Source organism: Heteronotia binoei, chromosome 20 (genome assembly GCF_032191835.1).
Source record: "Heteronotia binoei isolate CCM8104 ecotype False Entrance Well chromosome 20, APGP_CSIRO_Hbin_v1, whole genome shotgun sequence".
NCBI classification, from domain to species: Eukaryota; Metazoa; Chordata; class Lepidosauria; order Squamata; family Gekkonidae; genus Heteronotia; species Heteronotia binoei.
In genome coordinates this window covers 18,869,592-18,884,133 of record NC_083242.1, presented here as the reverse complement: position 1 = coordinate 18,884,133, position 14,542 = coordinate 18,869,592, and the positions used below count along the sequence as shown (strand labels likewise).

Below are 14,542 nucleotides of genomic sequence, written 5' to 3'. Positions count from 1 at the left end.
TACCTTGCCAGCAAAGGGAGGTTTGGAAGCCAAAGCAGGTGCCAAAGGGACGTGGCCGGGACCTGAAAGAGAACTGCCCTGCTTTGAAGGTGTGCATTAAAATGAAGACTGCTGGGTTCAACTTGTCCTCCCATTACTAATGTTATAGCGAGTCTTGTCTGGTGAGCTTTTTGCCTCTGCAGAACTCTTCTAAGTACAACGTGGAAGGGAGATGATTTTTTGCACACTGGTTTGAACCAGTTCTGCTTTGCAGGGATGAGCAAGCAGTAGAAAGGCCAAGCCCGTGTCTTCCAGCAAGCTTTCTTTCTTTGTGGGATGCACAAAATTAGGGTTGCCAATCCCCAGGTGGAGGCAGAGGATTCCCTGGTTTGGAGGCCTTCTCCCTGCTTCAGGGTCATCAGAAAGCAAGGGTGGGGGGAGGGAAAATCTGCTGGACACTCCGTTATTCCCTATGGAGAACAATTCCCTTGGAGTATAATGGAGAATTGATCTGTGGGTATCTGGGGCTCTGGGCCCCCCTGGTTTTTGAGGTAGAGGCACCAAATTTTCAGCTAGCATCCACTGCCTCTCCTGAAAACACCCTCCACATTTCAAAAGTATTGGACCGGGGGGTCCAATTCTATGAGCTCCAAAAGAGGATGCCTATCCTTCATTATTTCCAGTGGAGGGAAGGCATTTAAAAGGTGTGTGGTCCCTTTAAATGTGATGGCCAGAACTCCCTCTAGAGTTCAATTATGTTTGTCACAACCTTGCTTCTGGCTCCACCCCCAAAGTCCCCAGACATTTCTTGAATTGGACTTAGCAACCCTACACAAAATGTGTGTGGCTGGGGGGAACCCTGCTCCTGCCCCACCCATTCCTAGCTTCCCTTCCTCTTTCTGGGCTACACCCTGCATTAGCTTGTGTAGCAGTATTGGTTGCAAGGTAGGATGGGTGACTCTTGAGTTAATTTTTCCCTAGTGAAAGTTCTAAAAAAGAAGTTACTGTCAGAAAGGTATAGCTGTCATATAGGTCCCTAGAGTTACCAGCCACAGTGATTTTTTTTTTATAGATTTCAGAGGACCTTTCAGGGAAATGCCTTTTTGGGGGGTTTGTTTGTTTGTTTTTTGTGTATGCACATGCCTGGAAGTCATGTTGACCTTTGGTGACTGACTCCTGCTGACTCCTGCTCCTGCCTCCTAGCTCTGGTATTCCAAGGAGGTCTCCCATCCAAGTACTTGCCAGAGTTGACCCTGCTTAGCTTCCAAGATTGGGCTTGCATGGGCTATCCAGGGCAGGAAATTGCCTTTTTGCGATGCCCCTCCCCCCGCCACCGAGCCTGAAGCTTTGGTGAGCTGTGGTGTGCATCCTTTCTCACCCATGCAGACAACTAGGGCTTGTTTTGTAGCAGGATCTCCTTTGCATATTAAGCCACATACCCCTGATGTAGCCAATCCTCCTAGAGCTTACAGTAGGCCCTGTACTAAGATTACTGTAAACTCTTGGAGGATTGGCTCCATTGGGGTATTTGGCCTAATATGCAAGGGAGTTCCTGCTGCAAAAAAAAAAGCCCTGCAGATAACAAAAATATACAATGCATAAGAAGCTTAGAATTTGGGGGCTAATGCCCCTCCTACTATCGTGATGCTGATGTCACTCTGCATATGCCCAGATGATGTGAGAAAAAAAAAAGTCAAATGGCATTTGGGATTTTCATATTTATTTATTTGATTTATAGCCCGCCCTACCCCACCGAAGCGGGCTCAGGGAGGCTTACAATACAGAGATTCTAACATAGAATTCAAATTTTAAATATAATAGCAATTTACATAGTTAAGAAATTAAAACATTAAAAAACATTAAAAACAGTGCATCAGTCCAACAACGTACAATTTATACACTTCCTTCAGTATTTGGTAGTTTGGTGGTTTGGTGCCGGTCAGTTATAGGCCAACCGGAAGAGGACTGTCTTACAGGCCCTGCGGAATTGTCCAATGTCCTGCAGGGCCCTGACCTCTTCCGGTAACTGGTTCCACCAGCAAGGGGCTGTTATTGAGAAGGCCCTGTCCCTGGTTGACTTCAACCAGGCCTCCTTTGGCCCAGGGATTACGAGCAGATTTTGGGAGCCAGATCGCAGGACTCTCTGGGGAACATATGGGACACAAGCAACACAAAACTGGAAGTAGGGGGAAGCAAGAGTGTAGAAAGAATATATAAAGAGAGACTGAGTGTGGCAGGAGAACAGACTTACAATAATGGGGAAAAGTGGGAGCTGGAAAGGGTGATGGGGAAGATCTGGAGGGGTACACAGAGGGCTCGAAGAGGGCACGGGAAGAAACTCCCCCTCTTTGTAAGTCCTTGCTTGTCTCACACATACGTTCTAGCTCTCAATACTTTGCTATTGCTTGTTAACATCTTTGTACAATTTTGCATTTCCTTTTAGGCAATATGGACATTTGGGGGCCTTTCTTTCTGCATTCGCTCTGCCCCAGCTGACATGGCTGGTTCCTCTGGAACAGGGGTGGCCAAACTTGCTTAACATAAGAGCTACATAGGATAAATGTCAGATGTTTGAAAGCCACAAGACATGAACGTCAGATGTTTCAGTGCTGCAATATGCAAACGTCAGCCGTTTGAGAGCAGCAAGACATGAAAGAAGGGAGGGAGGCAAATAGGTGGGGGAGGGAGAGGTGGAAAGAAAGCAACGTTAACTTTAAATGCATTTTCCAAGCTCCTGGCTGGCTTGGCTCAGAGAAGTGATTTAAAGAGAGCAAGATTCCTTCTCCAAGCTGGCTGATGGGGCGTTAGAGGCTTCAAGAGCCACAGTGTGTGTGAAAGAGCCGCATGGGGTTGCTGGGTGCATGACTTGGAAGGTGAAACAGTTCTGTAATTTTATAACCCATTTTGAAGCTCTTGAGGGTTTTTTGGCATCTGTTTTTTAATGCTCGGTCAAAGAGGTAGTTCTTCCCCTAAAGCCTCTCTGTTAATTAAAAAATAATAATCCCCTAAGCAGCAGGCCGAAACATTATTCTCTTAGCTTTGGCTACCTACGGCAATTAAATGTGGAGCTAAATGACCTTTAGACACAGGACATTAGGTTTGGCCATAAAAGGTGGATTCTCAGGGATGATAGTGAACAGTTTAAAAGCCGTTCTGTGCAAGGAGGTCCAGTGGCAGGTTAGCAGTTCAGCCAGCTGTAACATAATTTTGCTTTAAGGGGCTTAAGCCAGCTATACAGTTTTCTGAAATAAAACTGTCATAGGTAGCTGCTTGAATGGCCAGCTCGAGAGAACTGGAGGGTGGGGGTGGCGCGCATGGTCGTAGAGCCTGGGAGCAGGAGAAGAGATCTGATGAAGGCAGTTCTTTGACATTGTTATTCCTTTAAAAAAAAACTCTAGATAATTTTAGAAGTGAACAGGGGTTGTTTTGTAGATAAATAGGTGGTGGGGCTCATAAGCATAACTCATTAGCATATGCCACCCCCTCATCAGCCAAAAGCAACCCGACACAAAAAAGGAGAGCCCTGGGCGAGTGAGGCCTGCTTGGGCTGGCTAGAGATCCAGCCAGCCCAAACAGGCCTCGCTCACCTGGGGCTCTCCCTGGCCACACACACACCCAGTCAAAAGGCCAGCAAGCCGACCACCACCCAAAATCACATAAGAGGTGGAGGAAGGGTGTTGTGGTCTTCTCCAGGGGTTAGTGAGAGCTGCTGGGGGGTGTGGCAAAGCCCCTGGTGGCTGGCTGGCTGCCTGCTCTCCTAACCCAGGGATTGTTATGCAGCTGCACCTACTATTCAATGGACGAGGTAGGTGGGGAGGAAGAGGGGGAATCCCCAGAAAGTTTCAGGAGCTGTGCTCCTGTGAGGTCCTCCTGAATTCAAGGCCTGGAAGTGAATATATATGTTCTTTTTTCCTCTCTCCCAGATCCTGTGTTCTGGTATTACGTGAAAGAAATTCTGAACAGGCACGAACTTCAACGCTTCTACTCTCTGAAGAGCATTACAACAGATGTTGGCAGAGGCCGTGCCTGGCTGCGTTGCGCTCTGAATGAGCATTCCTTGGAAAGATACTTCCATATGCTACTGGCGGATAAGGATCGGCTTAGGTAGTTCCTGCATTAATATTTTTCCTGATAGGTGCGGTAGCGTTGGCAGGAAGGAGCCCATTGAGGCAATAGAACGGGCAGCAACAGACTAAAATTACTCCTTTTCAGCTAATAACATTTGTAGCACAAGTGAATGAGGAATCGTGCAGATCTTTTGTTCAAGATACAGTAGTAAAGAGCTTAGCTTTTTAAAAAAAAGCTTTTAAGATTCTAGGCACCTTAAATGACAATCAGACTGTAGAGTTGGAAGACCAGAGTTTTCCAGCTCCTAGTCCCTATGACTACTAGGGATGGGCATGAATCGAATTATGAACCAGGTTTCATTCCGAACTAAGTCAGTTTGTGGTATGTGAGCCTGCCTGGTTCGTGATACATGAACCGCCATGGTTTTTGCGGTGATTCTTTCAGTTTGCATCTCTGCAATGCAGATTGCATTCCCTTCACTTCTGGAGGCGTGCCACCACTGTGGTACAACTAGGAGAAGGAAGGGGAGGCGTTTAACAATGCCCCCCCCTTCATGAACCCTATGAATCTGAACCAGTTCATGTGATGGAAAAGTTCATGGAGGTTCGCAAACTGGTTCATGAGAACCCACAAACCTCCACTTTCCTGGTTCCTTGCTGCATAGTGCTTTAGAGTGATTGGGTGTCTACAATGGTTAGATTTCTGGAATAAGGCTTGAAAATCCCCTGGAGTCACCATAAGTTGAGTGTGCCTTGATGTTCAAAAAAAAAAAATTGCTCAAGACCAAGTATGGCTAGATGGGAGTCAGAACTGCCGCGTTGGATCTAGACAAAATTTTCCACAAATGGAAGGGGAGGTGGAATTCCTGCCAATTCCTCCTGCCTGCTGTATAGCCTTGATCTGTCCCTGTGCCAGTCCTGAAGGTGGCAGCAGGAAAGTTCCCATCTATGGATTTTTTTTTTAGTCTGGGATTCAGGCTTATACCTCTGGGGCCTGCTATGGGTGGGCACTTATAATTTGGAGTGGAGTTGTATTGTGAGTTTATTTTTTTCAAAACTGGCTGGGCAGCTGCTCCAGAAGTCAAGCTTCTGTTGGCTTTGATGGCAGAAAAGGTTTCATCCCCTTCCCAACCAAAGCCTCTCAGCCTGCAGGGTCAGAAAAAAGCTGCTGGGGAAGAGGGAGAGAAAGCAGAGAAGATCTGCAGCTGCCAGCCTCTTTGCTGACAGATTGCTGGATGCAATTTGATTTAGCTTTCTTCGTTGTTTCACTACTACTACTTCTTTTTTTAAACACACAGTGTCTTCTATGAAGACTGGTCATTCATGATGGATGAAGAACGCTCCAGTATGATCCCCACCATGGCAGCTGGTAAGCATTGCCCAGCAGTATTGATGCAAATGACATGGCTGTTTGGAAGACTGTTTTCTGCTTTCTTGGCCAGTAAGGGTGAAGTAGAGTGTGTGCTGTGGTAGTTACGTTCAGTATACCCCCAGAAGAGCATTGGGCTCTGTGGATTGGAATCTAGTGGTGGTCCCCCAGCCCAAGAGACATCTCACTTTCCTCAACCAGAGCAGAGTTGGCCAAACTGCAGCTCGGAAGCCACATGTGGCTCTTTCACACATATTGTGTAGCTCTTGAAGCTCCCCACCCCCACCACGTCAGCTAACCTCGAAAAGGCATTTCTCTCTTTAAATCCCTTCTTCAATCCAAGCCAGGAGGTGGCTTAGAGAATTTATTTAAAGTTAAAGCTGCTTTCTTTCCACCTCTCCCCCCTCCTCCCATCTATTTTCCTTCCTTCTGTCAAGTCCCCAGACTTCCAGTTAACAACATACTCCGTGATGAATCAAGAGTTGTTTATTGAGACACTGAAACCGCAGTTAAATTACTGTATTTTATTGGTTTTTAACCTGTTCTCTTGATGCTTTTATGATTTTGCTTTACACCACCCTGAGCCCTGTTCTCCAGGGGAGGGTGGTTGGAGAAAATCTAATTAAATAAATAAAAATAAATGACATCCTTGGGCATAATCCGCCGTGTTCTCTGTATGGAGTTTCGCTGCATCAGGGACCTCCCTTGCTTTTATCCGAAGGTCTGAACCCGATTCTTTTCGCTATCAACATTGATAACAAGGATTTAAATGGGCAAAGCAAAGGCACTTCTGCGGTCTCCCACCTTCTCAAGGAATCCACACAAAACATGACCTCGCTGTTGAAAGGATCTACCCAAGGGGTTAGCAGCCTCCTCCGGGAGATCACGGCGTCTTCTCCCGTTTCCATTCTCATCAGATCGGATCAAGACACAGACCTATCTCCAGTTTTCCCAAAGAGTGCTAGTGGTGGTAAGTGCTACCAACATGCTTGAGGTATTTAAATGCGCCAGTTTGGTGTAGTGGTAAAATGTGCGGACTCTTATCTGGGAGAATCGGGTTCAATTCCCCCCTCCTCCACTTGCACCTGCTGGAATGGCCTTGGGTCAGCCATAGCTCTCACAGAGGTTGTCCTTGAAAAGGCAGCTGCTGTGAGAGCCCTCTCCAGCCCCACCCACCTCACAGGGTGTCTGTTGTGGGGGGTGGAAGGGAAAGGAGATTGTAGGCCATTCTGAGACTCTGTCCTTGAAAGGGCAGCTGCTGTGAGAGCCCTCTCCAGCCCCGCCCACCTTACAGGGTGTCTGTTGTGGGGGAGGAAGGTAAAGGAAATTGTGAGCCGCTCTGAGACTCTGTCCTTGAAAGAGCAGCTGCTGTGACAACCCTCTCCAGCCCCACCCTCCTCACAGGGTGTCTGTTGTGGAGGAGGAAGGTAAATGAGATTGTGAGCCTCTCTGAGACACTGTCCTTGAATGGGGAGCTGCTGTGAGAGCCCTCTCAGCCCCACCCACTTCACAGGATGACTGTTGTGGGGGAGGAAGGTAAAGGAGATTGTGAGACGCTATGAGACTCTGTCCTTGAAAGGGCAGTTGCTATGAGAGCCCTCTCCAGCCCCACCCAGCTGTCCTTGAAAGGGCACCTGTCCTTGAAAGGGCAGCTGCTGTGAGAGCCCTCTCAGCCCCACCCACTTCACAGGGTGTCTGTTGTGGGGGGAGGAAGGTAAAGGAAATTGTGAGCTGCTCTGAGACTGTCCTTGAAAGCGCAGCTGCTGTGAGAGCCCTCTTCAGCCCTACCCACCTCACAGGGTGCCTGTTGTGGGGGAGGAAGGTAAAGGAGATTGTGAGCCATTATGAGGCTCTGTCCTTGAAAGGGCAGCTGCTGTGAGAGCCCTCTCATCTCCACCCACCTCACAGGGTGTCTGTTGTGGGGGGAGGAAGGTAAAGGAGATTGTGAGCTGCTCTGAGACTGTCCTTGAATGCGCAGCTGCTGTGAGAGCCGTCTCAGCCCCACCCACCTCACAGGGTGCCTGTTGTGGGGGAGGAAGGGAAAGGAGATTGTAGGCCGCTCTGAGACTCTGTCCTTGAAAGGGCAGCTGCTGTGAGAGCCCTCTCAGCCCCACCCACCTCACAGGGTGTCTGTTGTGGGGGAGGAAGGGAAAGGAGATTGTGAGCCCCTCTGAGACTCTGTCCTTGAAAGGGCAGCTGCTGTGAGAGCCCTCTCAGCCTCACCCACCTCACAGGGTGTTTGTTGTGGGGGAGGAAGGTAAAGGAGATTGTGAGCTGCTCTGAGACTCTTCCGAGTGGAGGGTGGGATATAAATCCAATATCATCATCAAGGAGGTTTCCATGCCAAGGGCTGTTGTGTTTATTTATTTTTTCAATGTTTGCTTTGCAATAAGGAATCCTATCTCCTGGACTATTATCTTCTCTATATGTTGTCGAAGGCTTTCACAGTCAGAGTCCGTTGGTTGCTGTAGATTTTCCGAGCTGTGTGGCCATGGCCTAGGTATTATGAGACCTGACGTTTCGCCAGCAACTGTGACTGGAATCCTCAGAGGTGTAACCCTGAAAACTGGAGTTCTTTTTGGGTCAAAGAACTTCAGCTTTCTGCAGGGGTCATTTTGTAGTAAAATAGGTGGTGGAGCTCATTAGCATATGCTGCTCCCCCCCCAGCCAAAAGCAACCTGATGCAAGGAAGGAGAGCCCTGGGCAAGCGAGGCCTGCTTGGGCTTGCTAGAGATCCAGCCAGTCCAAGCAGGCCTCGCTCACCTGGAGCTTTCCTGGGCCCCGCCCCCAGTCAAAAGGCCATCAAGTCACCCACTGCCCAAAATCATATAAGAAGTGGAGAAAGGGTGGCATGGGCTTCTCTAGGGGTTAATGAGGTCTGCTGGGAGTGTGGCAAAGCCCCTGGTGGCTGGCAGGCTGCCTGCTCTCCTAATCCAGGGATTGTTATGCAGCTGCACTTACTATTCAATGGACCAGGTCAGTGGGGAGGAGGAGGGGGAACCATCAGAAAAGTTCAGGAGCTGAGTTCCTGTGAGCTCCCACTGAATCTGAGTCCTGGTTTTCTGGGTTTTACTTCTGAGGCTACCAGTCATAGTTGCTGGCGAATTGTCAGGTCTCACAATGCCAAGACCACGGCCACACAGCCCGGAAAATCTACAACAACCAATATATATCTTCTCTGTTGACACAATTGCTTGTTTCTGCAGGAGTGCTAAAGGATACTTTTGCCTTGCACTCAGGTTCATCGAATTGTTTGCCCTCCTTTATCAAGTCTTCAAGTCCAGAGGGGTGCTAAATGGGTTTTGTCGGGCTCTGGGGTTGGTGCATTGATTGTTAGCCACAGAGTATAGATGGAATTCTCTGTCTGGAGCTCTGATGCTTTGTATTCTTGGTGCCGGGGGGGGGCAACAATGGGAGGGTTTCCTGATGGCACCTGGAGTTGGACAGGGGGTTAGACTAGATGAACCCGGAGCCCCCTTCCAACTCTATGATTCTATAATCTTCAGTCAGTTAATGCTTCTTTTCTGTAGGGCAAACTGTTTGGGAATTAGGATGAATTTGCCAAACTGTGACTTCTCCTCCAAACCAGGAATACAAGCCATGGCTGTTGTCATTTGGTGGATAAAGAACAAAGTTTGGGGCCAGCGACACCTTTAAGACCAACAAAGTTTTATTGTGGGGGTAAGCTTTCGCGTGCACGAAATAAAACTTTGTTGGTCTTAAAGGTGGTATCGGACTCCAACTTTGTTCTGCTGCTTCAAACCAACACAGCTGCCCGCCTGAATCTGTTTAGTGGATGTGTGTGTTCAAGTGTGTGATTGTGTGCCTTCTCTTCTCTGTTCATGTGATTGCAAAGTATAGCTTGCATGAGAAGTAGGGGACAATCACCAGAGGTTGTCATGACTTCCAGGTTCTTCTCTGGCAAGTACATAGATGAGAGACGTCCTTGGAATACCAGCAGTCGGGAGGGCAGGGGCAGACTCTATTCAGCCACCTCCCTGAGTATCTTCCATGATTCCCGCAGTAGGGGTCAGTCACCACAGGTTGCCGTGACTTCCAGGTGCAGGCACACACATGCGCACATAAATACAAAAATATTTTAAAAAGAAGAAGAGTTGGATTTATACCCTGCCTTTCACTTAGAGTTTCCTTCCCTTTCCTCTCCCCGCAACAGACATCCTATGAGGTAGGTGGTGTCAAGCATGCGATTTTCAAAAGAACGAGTCAGGTAGATACAAAACTGCGTTTATTGCTAAATCGAGATGCTCTCTTGGTTCAGGACCTTGAGAGTGATACTAGAAATATATTGATACAATTCTTTTAAGACATACTTCAAAGGATCCTCCAAGGAGGGGGTAAGGAATGCAAGCTAACACATAAACTATCATAAATGTCTACGTTCCCACAATGTTATCAGTGTCTTGTCCTTGCTTTCCCAGATGGCTTACACTCCCATGCAGGAATGCATGGGAAGGTGTTCAGTCTTCTTCTCCCGTTACTAGTTTTGTTTCTCACTATTCTACTACACAAAGCAATAAAGCAGGATGGGGGGGGGAAGAATAACAGAGCCAAACTACACCGGCCCTCCATGATGTTTCACAGACCAGCTTTATGGAGGGCCCTAAAACCATAGATCACCATTAAGCTTTTACCATGCATGACAGGTGGGGCTGAAAGAAGTGTCTGGCCCAAGGTCACCTAGCTGGCTGCATGTGGAGGAGGAGTGGGGAATCAAACCCGGTTCTCCAGATTAGAGTCCACTGCTCTGAACCAGTACACCAGTGACTCGAGTGCTGTCTTGCCTATATTAAGGGGAAGTGCCTGAGATTCAAATTGGGGTGGAGTTTTCTTCCTATAAAGTAAGACTATCCCTGGGTCCAAAAGTTTATTTTTAAAAATTTATTTAGGTCTGTAAAACAGTTCAGTGTCATTGTGCTCTTAACCAAATAGAACTGAAGTCATTTGCCCCCCTTCAAATGCTAAATTTGATTCTGTCTCCAGGGTATGAATGTAAATGGGAGCTCTCAGTAAGGATTCTCATAATTTTATTTCCTAAGTTCTGGCATGTAATTTTATAAAACCTCTTCTAAAAAGCATTGAGTAGCTTTGCAAAGAATAGGAACATCTATTCATATGTTGGATCAAATGTGCAAAAAAAGAAGTGTGGCAGACAAACTTGCGATTTTTAAAGAATTCGATAGCTCTGCAAAACTGAAAAAAAAATTCTTTTGCAAATTTGTAAGAAAGATAAAGGAAAGGTCCCCTGTGCAAGCACCAGACGTTTTCAACTCTGGGGTGATGTTGCTTTCACAACGTTTTCACGGCAGACTTTTTACGGGATGGTTTGCCATTGTCTTCCCCAGTCATCTACACTTTCCCCCCAGCAAGCTGGGACTCATTTTACCGACCTTGGAAGGATGGAAGGCTGAGTCAACCTTGAGCCGGCTACCTGAAAACCCAGCTTCCACCGGGGATCGAACTCAGGTCGTGAGCAGAGCTTAGGACTGCAGTACTGCAGCTTTAACACTCTGCGCCGCGGGGATAAAACTGGCTTTTAAAATAACACAACTATGTCTGCTTGTGTTGCCTGTTCTCTGTTTGTTCGTGTTTGTGTATGTAGATCTGGTGGGCAGCCATGTTGGTCTGAAGCAGTAGAACAAAGTAGGAGTCATGTGGTACCTTTAAGACCAACAAAGTTTTATTTAGAATGTAAGCTTTTGTGTTCTAGAAGCACACTTCATTCAGAATGTAAGCTGTGAGTTAGTATGTGGGCAGTGAGTTAGTATGCAAAGTCATGGAAATGTTTTTTAGCAGATTAAAAGAATCACAAGTTGGGGTCTGGTGATTGTTAGTTTGTGTTGACTGGGCTGAAACAACAACAAAGGCAATATAAGTCGAAATAGCAGATTGATGTGTCTGTCATTAGGTATCCTGGGTGTGAAGTGCAATAAATAAGAGTCTGTTGTTGTGTTTGCTCTGGATTAAAATGAGGGGGTGTATGTGTGTGAGAGAAAGATTTCCAATTTTTTGCCTTTCTCTCTCTTCCAGATCTGAATTATGGAAATGGTGGGAGGAGAAGGAGGAAAGTCAATATTATTTCATTCGATGACAAGGAAGACGAACCAGATTTGGATGACATCTTACGGGTGACTGTTGCGGGCAGAAGCTTGGAAGGGAACTCTGGCCCATCTTCAGGGTCTTTCTCTGCCCCCCTGGCTAAACTGAACGGGAAGCAGATGGCAACTTCATTCAAAAACAATCCCATGAACCTAAATGGAGACACAAGTTTCCAGAAGCTGGATGTTAAAAGTATAGATGATGACGACGACGATGTTGATGATAACGAAGGGAGCCGTGCCAAAACAGTTGGAATCCAATGCTTAGTGCAAGACAGAGAATCTTGTGGAAAGTGAGTATTCTGGATACTGCCAAGGATAGGAGTCTGTGGAGAGAGGGACCGCAGAGGCAAAGTGAAATAACTACGCTCACACTCCACATAGAAAAAATGTTCAATATTATCTACAATTCGTTTCTTCCAAAAATTCTCAGCAGTGTTACAGACAATAAACCATCCATTGCACAACACGCCTACTGTCCAGAAAAATCATATATTATTAAAGTACAACGAATCATAAATGAACCGGTCCAATTTCATTTCGGGAAGACCCTGCAGCATTTGATAGCGTCAGATATTGAACATTTTTTCTGTGTGGCGTGTGAGCGTTGTTATAAGGATGGAAGTCTGGCATGTTCTTGTGGTGGTTAGGCCTGGAGTAGTTCTGTCACGCATGACTTTAATTAAGAACATAATAGAAGCCATGTTGGATCAGGCCAATGGCCCATTCAGTTCAACACTCTGTGTCACACAGTAGCCAAAAAAACCAGGCGCCATCAGGAGGTCCACCAGTGGGGCCAGGACACTAGAAGCCCTCACCCTGTTGCCCCCCCAAGCACCAAAAATACAGAGCATCACTGCCCCAGACATAAGGACATAAGAGAAGTCATGTTGGATCAGGCCAATGGCCCATCCAGTCCAACACTCTGTCACACAGTGGCCAAAAAAACCAGGCGCCATCAGGAGGTCCATCATTGGGTCCAGGACACTAGAAGTCCTCACACTGCTGCCCCTCCTAAGCACCAGGAATACAGAGCATCACTTGCTCCAGACAGAGAGTTCCAATAATACGCTGTAGCTAATAGCCATTGATGGACCTCTACTCCAGTATTTAGCCAACCTCCAATATTTATCCAGCCACTGGGGCAGTGATGCTCTGTGTATTAAATCGAATTATGCTCTGTGACCAAATTGATGTTTTTATTTTAATCATATGTAATATGATCTTAGCTTTACATGTCGATCTCAGACGTCATTCTAAGTTTTTTTACTGTGCCAATAAAGGTACTTCTGTCTGGTGTACTGGTGCAGCAGCAGCAGCAGAAGATACTGGATTTATATCCTGCCCTCCACTCCGAATCTCAGAGCAGCTCACAATTTCCTTTATCTTCCTCCCCCACAACAGACACCATTTGAGGTGGGTGGGGCTGAGAGGGCTCTCACAGCAGCTGCCCTTTCAAGGACAACCTCTGCCAGAGCTATGGCTAACCCAAGGCCATTCCAGCAGGTGCAAGTGGAGGAGCGGGGAATCAAACCCGGTTCTCCCAGATAAGAGAGCTATGGCTGACCCAAGGCCATTCCAGCAGCTGCAAGTGGAGGAGTGGGGAATCAAAACCGGTTCTCCCAGATAAGAGTCCGCACACTTAACCACTACACCAAACTGGCTCTGTGGCAGTAATTGTTCCTGCTACAAACTGGCAGTAATTGGTATTTTGCTTTTGGACTGGTGGAATTTTCTAAAAGCAGTGACACTTGTTTACTATTGAACTTTGGCTTTATTGCGTGTATTTTTGTTAGTTTGTTTGATTGTTTTTGGCCTTTCCCCATCACCCTCCTTTTCTGGGAAGTTAGTTCACCCTGTGCATTTCATGCACACTATAAGCTGAGCTCTTTTGAACTTGTCAGTATGTATTCTTTATGTAGGGAGTTTATTTTGCAGCTTTTTATTTTGATCATATGGTTGCTGTATCTACCTCCTGAACTTCACCTGTCTGAATCTGATCCTAGGATAATTGTATAGATGTGTTGTTATAAGAACATTAGAGAAGCCATGTTGGATCAGGCCAATGGCCCATCTATTCCAACACTCTGTGTCACACAGTGGCCAAAAAACCCAAACAAACCCAAGTGCCATCAGGAGGTTCACAAGTGGGGCTAGAAGCCCTTCCACTTTGCCCCCCCCAAGCACCAAGAATACAGAGCATCACTGCCCCAGACAGTTCCAAAAATATGCTGTGGTTAATAGCCACTGATGGACCTCTGCTCCATATTTTTATCCAATCCCCTCTTGAAGCTGGCTATGCTTGCAGCCGCCACCACCTCCTGTGCCAGTGAATTCCATGTTAATCACCCATTGGGTGAAGAAGTACCTCCTTTTATCCGTTCTGACCCGACTGCTCAGCAATTTCATCAAATGCCCACGAGTTCTTGTATTGTAAGAAAGGGAGAAAAGGACTTCTTTCTCTACTTTCTCCATCCCATGTCACCCCGCAGTCGACGTTTCTCCAAGCTAAAGAGCCTCAAGCATTTTAACCTTTCTTCATAGGGGAAGTGTTCCAAACCTTTAATCGTTCTAGTTGCCCTTTTCTGCACTTTTTCCAATGCTATAGTATCCTTTTTGAGGTGCGGTGACCAGAATTGTACACAGTATTCCAAATGAGACCGCACCATCGATTTATACAGGGGCATTATGATACTGGCTGATTGGTTTTCAATTCCCTTCCTAATAATTCCCAGCATGGCGTTGGCCTTTTTTATTGCAATTGCACACTGTCTTGACATTTTCAGTGAGTTATCTACCACGACCCCAAGATCTCTCTCTTGGTCAGTCTCTGCCAGTTCACACCCCATCAACTTGTGTTTGTAGCTGGGATTTTTGGCCCCATTGTGCATTACTTTGAACTTGGCCATGTTGAGCCTCATCTGCTTTGGGTCAAAATAGAGGGGCCAAAAGGAAATTTAACTATCGGAGTTTATCGCCCACCAAATCAAAAGATAGAGGACGATTATAAT

General features: G+C 46.7%; 1 protein-coding gene across 2 annotated transcripts in view; it reads left to right on the top strand.

Moving 5' to 3' along the window:
* SNX29 (sorting nexin 29) overlaps positions 1-14,542 on the top strand; it is a 370,785-nt gene that overhangs the window by 32,573 nt on the left and 323,670 nt on the right. For both annotated transcript variants that reach the window (XM_060260506.1, XM_060260507.1), the window contains exons 5-8: positions 3,903-4,083; positions 5,345-5,415; positions 6,137-6,385; positions 11,464-11,824. In XM_060260506.1, coding sequence (XP_060116489.1) covers positions 3,903-4,083; positions 5,345-5,415; positions 6,137-6,385; positions 11,464-11,824 — 862 coding nt within the window. The remainder of the gene's footprint in view (positions 1-3,902; positions 4,084-5,344; positions 5,416-6,136; positions 6,386-11,463; positions 11,825-14,542) is intronic.